The sequence below is a fragment of the Propithecus coquereli genome, unplaced genomic scaffold (assembly GCF_000956105.1).
Source record: "Propithecus coquereli isolate 6110/MARCELLA unplaced genomic scaffold, Pcoq_1.0 Scaffold7, whole genome shotgun sequence".
Lineage (NCBI taxonomy): Eukaryota > Metazoa > Chordata > Mammalia > Primates > Indriidae > Propithecus > Propithecus coquereli.
Window position 1 is genome coordinate 2,992,098 of NW_012153062.1, and position 8,675 is coordinate 3,000,772.

At 34.5% G+C, this 8,675-nt stretch overlaps 1 protein-coding gene across 6 annotated transcripts in view; it reads right to left on the minus strand.

The window, feature by feature from the left end:
- PTBP2 (polypyrimidine tract binding protein 2) overlaps positions 1 to 8,675 on the minus strand; it is a 78,576-nt gene that overhangs the window by 38,270 nt on the left and 31,631 nt on the right. For all 6 annotated transcript variants that reach the window (XM_012661136.1, XM_012661135.1, XM_012661134.1 and 3 more), the window contains 2 exons: positions 1,489 to 1,661; positions 422 to 565 (listed from right to left, as the gene is read on the minus strand). In XM_012661136.1, coding sequence (XP_012516590.1) covers positions 422 to 565; positions 1,489 to 1,620 — 276 coding nt within the window. In that variant the 5' untranslated portion in view covers positions 1,621 to 1,661. The remainder of the gene's footprint in view (positions 1 to 421; positions 566 to 1,488; positions 1,662 to 8,675) is intronic.

Here is an 8,675-nt window from a genome sequence, read left to right on the forward strand (position 1 = left end):
ATCCATAAGATGTTTTTTCCAGGAAAATCAATTAACACATCTTCACAAGGAATTTTTCCACAAGAAATTAAGACCTATAAAAAGTCAAATAACCAAAGCCACTGAACTTCATACCTTAAAGTCCAAGTAGAAGAGCTGTATAAATCATTTGTGTTAATAAGTCCTACCTCTTAAATAGTTTTTACATAAAAATTTTAACTTGCAATAAGAAAAAGAACATTTTTGATCAGGGCTTTAAAGGAATTCAAAACTCTATGACATGTAATACTTAGGACATTCTGCATGAAAATATCGTAAAGATAATAAGAAAATGTCTATAGAAACATTTTCTCAGTGGTTAAATATTTTATTTCCCGTTACTATGTTATAAGATTCTTAATATGTTCTAGGCCATTTTAATTATGTACCTACACATACTCACTTGGTTTAATGTATTATCTGTCTTTAGCTCTTTGTGATTGGAATACTGGATATAAATTGGTTGGTTACGAAGATGAGGTGTCACAGCAGAATAGTAATTAACCATAGTAATAGCTGCTTCCTCTGTTGCTAGTTCCAAAAATGCCTGAAAAATAACAAAAATTATAATAATATACATTAAATTCAAATAAATTTCAATATCTGTGTAATCTATTCAGCAGACTTAGAAAAATCAATTATCTAGAATATAATCTTTCAAGTTACATTTAAATGTTCTGATAAGTAGAACTGAAAATCTCTTATTGAAGTTTAGGTATACAATTAAACCTAATCTCAGAAGAAAGCTGAGTACCTGGTGCTTCTGCCTTCCACCTACGATTTTTTACACCCTACAAATCTATTTTCCCCAACAAAAGCTAGAGGACATGCAGCATCAGAATTTTACTATTTCTACCCTAAAGAATATGAGATCTCAAAAGTCGTTTGATAAGCAGTATAATTATTATACAAAGAAAAAAATTAAAAAAACATCAGATTAACTATAATCACAGGAATGTTATTAATTAAACTTTATAAATTCTTTTAAATGATACCATTAAAAATTTTAAAATAAAATTTCATATTTAATATACCTTGGCCCTAATGATATAGTTACATCTATTAAAAGAAGAATATCCAGAATTACTCCCTAATTTCTGCTAATGCTACCAGATATCATTACTGATTTCTGATATCACAAAGAACACAGCCACAATAAAAGAAATACTTCATTCGTATTTCCCACAGTTTCATTATAACAAGTAAAGTCCTAAAGAGTTAAATTTAGAACCCTGTTCGAGTCATAAAGTAAATTCAAAAGGCAAAATCTCAACACTACGGTGACTCATTCATTTTGGCTATCTAGCATTAGTTTCCCACCGATATCTACCAAGAAAAGTTAAAGTAAGACTTCTGTTACGTTCTTCCAGAAAATTAACCTATTTTCTACCCTTTTATTAGGTGGCAGTTAATTCATATCTGTTGGGTAGTTTGGAGTTTAACATGTCATAAACCCTAAAAGAACTGTACCTGATTTTTTCCTTTCAGCATAAGGATGTTGGTCACCTTACCAAAAGGTAAGCCTAAAGCAATAACTTCAGTTTCTGTCACTTCTCCAGGTAATTTCCGAATATGAAGTACACGAGAAGGTGCACCATCCATTTTATCTTCTCCTTTAAATTTTTTACTATCATTACCATTGGCTGAAAGACATTAAAAAAATAGTCTCTATATATTAACAATAAAAGAATATAGTAATTTTCCTTATTCGTGCAAAAAACTACAAAACAAATTTTTATTTCTGCATATTATGGGGGTACAAATATTTAGGTTACATTGTCCTTGTCCCCCCACCCCAAGGCAGAGCTTCAAGCATGTCCATCCCCCAGATGGTGTACATCATACTCATTATGTTACAAAACAAATTTTAAAAAACCTTAAAAACATACCTGGGTATACCTGAATAATTCCTAACAATTAAAAAAACTGAGCTTTCAAAGGAATAGAGAAAATCATATCCATCGCTTATTACTAAATGAGTATCAATTAGTTAGGATTGCTGTTAAACGATATATTTACGAACAGTATATGTAAAGAGTAGTAAGTGATAAACAAAAACATTAAAATGCAATCTCAAAGAAACTACACAATGACTAAAGAATACAATTACAGCCATGTACCACACAATTATATTTTGGTCAACAATGGGCCACATATATGATGGTGGTGCCACAGGATTATGTTTTTACTGTACCTTTTCTATATCTAGATATGTTTAAATACATATATAATTAACGTGTTATAACCGCCTTCAGTATTCAGTACAGTTAACATGCCACACAGATTTGTAGCGTAGGCACAACAGACTACACCACATTGCCTAGGTGTGCACTAAGCTATACCATCTAGGTTTGTGTAAGTACAATTCTATGTTTGTACAATGACAAAATCACCTAACAAAGCATTTCTCAGAATATAACCTCATCATTAAGTGAGGCATGACTGTATCTTGCAATTTAATCATTTTATGACAAACTAACAGAAATACCAAAAAAAAGTGAAAAAACTGAGTTAGCAAAAATTATGAAGATTATAATTTTACCTGAAAAATTATAAATTGTTCAATTTCAAAAATGTTGTACTCAAAAGTGGGATCAAAGAGGGCAATGCTAAAAAAATGACTATGTAGTCAATCCACATTATGGCTTATCTACACTGAGCCTTTCCTAATATGTTAATATTACCACCTAATCTATCTACTTAAATATTTTGTGCTATTAACATCAATATACTATGAATCACTCAAGAAATTAATTACTTTATTCTGTTACCTTGAACGTTAAAGTAAACTAATATATTTCAATCAACAAATTAGTTACCTGCCTTCATTCCAAAGCTACACCAAAAGCAAAAATGTTAAAGATGGCTATAAAATAGGTGGTGTTTTATGTAGAATTGTTTAAAGAATTTGTAGTCTATTCACTATGCCATACTGACGTTTCTTAACCTTCTATGGACTCAAGGATATTTCTGAGACTCTAACTAAATTGAAGGATCCTTACACATTCAGAAATATACATAGATAGTCCATTTTGAATAAAATGGTAGGTACTTTATAGTATTTGCCAAAACATTCAACACAATCTATAAACAATATCGTGTGTGTATACTCAACAATATCTACAAAACTCTAAGATCGTCTTGATCTTCTTTAAGTTTTTTCAAAATGCATTCACTCATGAATTTTTTAAACATTCACTGAGTATCGAGGATGTGCCTAGCACTGTTTTAGGCTCTGGAGATGAGACAATGAACAAGATAAATATGATTCCTGATGCTCTATAGTCTAGTGGGAGAGGTGGACTACATGAACCAGATAATGTCTTATAGTGGGTAAGTACTATGAAGAAAGTAAAACGGAGTGATGTGATTAAAAGTGAATTTGCCAATGACCGGGATAGAGTGGTGGTAATGACTTTATTGTATAATCACAGAAGTTATCTCTAGGAGATAGTATGTGCACTCACTCGATAATTTACCTGTCAAGCTATACTTAAGTCATATTCTACTCTAAAAGTTTCACTTAGGCTTGTATACTTGAATGGCCAGCCAATGCATTTAAAAATCTCCTTAGGTTGCCTTTGTACAAAAGAGAAGTAAACTATGGCTTCTGAACATACTACCCTGAAAATCTTGGCTGGCTAGCTCTGCATAACTCCAAAAATAAGAAAAACTATAGGAAGCTATCCATACCTCCTTTCATTACCGAGGAAGGTTTGTGCATGCACAGGCACCTGAACTTGTCAAAAAGAAGAAAGAGGCTAAACTTTCTATTTTGTGGTATCTTATTTAACAAAATCATCATTGGGTCTGTTAACTGAAATGTAAGTTAAAACAGGGAATGAAAAAAATACATACAAAACTTAAAACATGTAACTGGCATACATGCATATTCTTCCAATGTAGGACTAAGACCTTTTTTTGGCCAAAACCGTCTTAGTTCAGAAACCTGATAGTTTGTTCTTACTCATTAGTTTGAATAACAAGGACAAATATTTCATAATCCAACCTAGAGCCCCATGTGTTATAGTTACAGTATTAGGATACTCAAAACAGCAAATTTCAGCTCTTCAAATATGATCTGTCCTTCCTTCTTGGAGAAAGGTAAGAAAAAACCCACCAAAATAAAGATACTACTTATCACTGTACCTGTAAGGGGAAAAAAGGCTTCTTTTTCATGCAATTTTCAGATTATAATATCCAAAATGCAAAAACCTACCTAAACTTGTTATTAAGGGAATAGTTTATTGTTTTGGATTGGTACTGGATACTTTCTGGACAGTGCATGGCGGGCAGAAATCAAACAGCTAAATAACATGGAAAGGTGGTGGTATACTTTTGACAATCAAGGATTAAGATAAACATCTGGGTTTCTTAGAAAAATACAGAAAATATAATTTTATTTTGCAGCAGTATTTAACATTCACTGAAAGTCAACTACATGCCAGGCAACTGACAACTCTAAGATCGCTATTATCATGACCAATTGTCATTTATCGGTAAGAGCTAGTTAAACGCCCAAAGTCAGGTCAGATAGTTACTAAGTGGTAGAAAGAAAGAAAAGAAGAAAGAAAAGAAAGAAAGGGAAGGTAGCGAAAGGAAGGAAGGAAAAAGGAAGAAAAGAAAGGGGAGGAAGGGAAGAAAAGAAAGAAAGGAAGGAAAAGGGGAAAAGGAAGGGGAAAAGGAAAAAGGAAAGGCAAGGCAAGAAAGAGAGAGAGGAGTAGGAAAAGGATTAAAACTCAGGGAGTGTGACTCCACAGTCTGTGGAGGTTTTCTTTCACGTTTTAGAGACAGGGTCTCGCTCTATTGCCTGGGCTAGCGTGCAGTGGTGTCATCACGGGTCACAGCAACCTCAAACTCTTGGGCTCAAGGAATCCTCCTGCCTCAGCTTCCTGAGTAGCTGGGACTATAGATGTGCGCACCACACCCAGCTAATTTTTCTATTTTTTGTAGAGACAGGCTCTCCCATGTTGTTCAGGCTGGTCTCAAACTCCTGGCCTCAAGCGATCCTCCTTCTGCGGCTTCCAAAAGTGCTGGGATTACAGGTGTTAGCCACCATGCCCCACCTGGCCTGTGCTCTTAAACCGCTACACTGCAAAAGAATCCCAAAGACAAACTTCACATTACACATGGATGGCCTAAAAAAGATCTGTCTTCTGCTCCCAAAGACCAAGCCAGCTACTGTGTAACTACCGAAATTTACACTACCTGATACTGTTTCAGTTAGTTACTAGCTTCGAGAAGGTGGCTACTAAGTATTTTTATCGTAGTACTAAATATTATGAAAGTCTTCACTTCAAATAATTGATACTATGAGAATGTGCAACTAGGAAACGGGATTCCTTTAATCATAACCAAGCCTATTTTCATATATAAAAACCCAAGCCTAGTAAAAAAAAGGGGTGGGGGCAAAAGAAAGGGTGGCCCTCAGCTTAGGAAACATGCAGGCCATTCATTTATCACCCTATCAGAGAAGTAAGTAGAATTGGGTCTATCAGGGTTACAGTTCTATGATTCTTCAGAAGACTACAGAATAATCTGAATTTCTTCCCATGATCCTTTTCTTCCATTCCCCCATTAAACCCAGAAACTTTTGTTTGGGTATGTAAAACTAGTAATAATTCAAATAATATTAGGACTTTATGTTCAATTAACAAGGCATGTAGTAATGTACTAATGGTAGAAATCTTTAAGTACATACAATTTTCTATACCTTATCCAGCTCTTTTAAAAGCCTTTTGCTAAGGGAGGATGTTCATCTACTCATAAATTCAAAACAAAATTTTAAAACTGTTTCTACTTAAACACTTCCTTCGAAACTCAAAACCGAACTTCTACATCAATTCTAAAGTCAACCATCTTCACCTCTGATCAGTCCATCACTTTTCTCCTCCTGACTTATCTTTGTTCTCCATTCGCTTTTACCCGCAATTTTCAAATAAATGGGTCTTATCAAGATCATGGGTAATTTTTAAAATCACCATATCCACCAGTGACCAAGGAACTGTGAACTCTCTTCCTTAATGAATTTCTCTGTTCTCACAGCACCCCTAACAATTTCTACTTCTACTTTTCTTACTTCCCCTGACTCATTTGATACGTGCTTTGAACCTTCTGCTTACTCATTCATTCCCCAAAATTATTAATTTCCCAAGCTGTTTTGGCCCCAGGTCCTTCCTATCTTTCCCTGATCATTATAAACACTCCAGCACTGGGGTTTTACAATCAACTTCTTATTTAATTTGTAAATCTATTATTTTAGTCCCACGCGTTCACTAACATACTTTCAATTGCATACCCACATAAAAGTGTAACAATTCAAAACTTTATACTTCAGGCCGGGCGCGGTGGTTCACGCCTGTAATCCTAGCACTCTGGGAGGCCGAGGCGGGTGGATCGTTTGAGCTCAGGAATTCAAGACCAGCCTGAGCAAGAGCGAGACCCCGTCTCTACTAAAACATAGAAAGAAATGATCTGGACAACTAAAAATATCTATATAGAAAAAATTAGCAGGGCATGGTGGTGCATGCCTGTAGTCCCAGCTACTCGGGAGGCTGAGGCAGAAGGATCGCTTGAGCCCAGGAGTTTGAGGTTGCTGTGAGCTAGGCTGACGCCACGGCACTCACTCTAGCCCGGGCAACAGAGCAAGACTCTGTGTCAAAAAAAAAAAAAAACTTTATACTTCATCTGTCCAGAGAAAACTATTTGGCAAATTATAAGTACATCTTCATTCTCCAAGACTTTCAGACTCATGCATTTATGAAAGTTTTGGTAACTCCTTTTATTATCAGATATGATACTGAGAGGCAAAGCAGTTTTAATTAGACTTAAAGGCAAAGCACGGTGTTACAGAAGCTGCTGGCTCTAGGAAAAAAAAAAATAAAACAAAAAGACTCTAAGAAAAATGAATGCCAGTATTCATTCTTACACAAGAAACAGAAATTCCAAAAAAAAAAAAAAAAAAGAGCAGATACATACAGATAGATGGTACTTCTGTCATTCCACTGGCTGTTTAGTTAACTCCAACACCCACCACATAAAAAGCCTCACTAGACTTACTGTAAAAAGACGTAACTCTCTGCATTTCCAAGTGGCTGCAAAGCCCAGATGCCAAAAGTACCTTAGGCATGAGCTAGAAAAATACAGACGGCACCTAAAGGAAGGCTCTCATTATCTCTATATGCAAGACACATTGTTAGAACTCTCATAAACATTCGAACTGTGAAATAATCTCTTTGGAATACTCTCAAAAGCATTATAACAAAATGAAAGGGCATCACATCAAAAATGTCTGTAAAAATTAAAATGAAAATCTCAGAGTTCTGAGTAACACGTACCAAAATGTATGGGATGATTTCAGTGCCTTCACTTAAAGCAAAAGTCACACTTTTAGCAGTAGTAAATAAATCTTGCTATTACAGAGTAACAAAACTATCCTAAAGGGATAGTCCATTTCCACAGTAATAAAGAAATGACTAAGAAATTAAAGAGCCTATACCTTCCAATTGTCAAGCCTCCTCCCACTGCCAAAGAGTTACAAATTCCTTTCAATAAAATCTAATTCCAATGCTAGATGGGGCTACTTGTATTTTTTAAATATTTTACTTCTATTTCTCCTGAAGGAATTTATTACAAAATATTCTTATTATATCAACTTATGAGCTATTTACCTCAGATTAAGTTTCTGATAATATTTCTCACTTCTAAAGTCAATTTTTTCTTTGACACAAAGTATCTGTTCAATAGGTACAGAGAAGGAAAGTCTACACAGATAAGGGAAAGGCTGTTGAGAGATAGTTTTGGAAACAGAATTCTATAGTAAAATCAATTAGAAGAAACATTTTGGATAAAGCTGGCCATTGAAACATAAAAATGAAATCCTGTTGTATATTTGATAACCAGGAAGTGTTCTTGTAACATTGTCAGCAAAAGTCCTTCTGAGTCATCTGAACCATAGGGAATATTTTTCCAGGCAAATATAATCACCAGTTTTTTAAAGGTCTTTTATGCTATCTGTTCTTATGAGTAACAGTATTCAAATTGGTGTGTTAGAACATATGCAGACTTTGATCTTTCTTTGTTAGAAAAAAAACAGAAAAATCTTAACACTTAAAGTTTTCTCTGTACATAGAGGTTAAATAAATTGATTGCCTGTAAATTTCTTATGTTAAAACAAGGCTTTAAGGAATTTCATTCCATCACTACAAAATAATTACACGGATTCTTCGGTCATAAAGCACATTATGTATCATTCCTAAACATACTTTAAAAAACGGAAGAGTCATAGATTCATTCTTTCTACCAAAAATCTTCTTTTCCACTTTTCCCCCTTTGTTAATGGTACCATCATCCACCCAGTGATTCTAAAACTAGTATTTTTCCCCAAACTCATCTTCTTCCAAATAACTGAGTTGTAATTTCTTGATACATCATTCCTGCATATTCTACTTCCAAGACCCTAAAATTCATGACCTTGCTATCTCTAGAGCAGATTATTATAAAGTTTTCGACTACTCTCCCCTATATACATTACTGACCCTGGCCCCCTGAAATACAAATGGAACAAAACTCTTCTATAATGTAAATCTGGTGAAGTTCAAGCAATACACACACACACACACACACACACACACACACACACACACACACACACACAC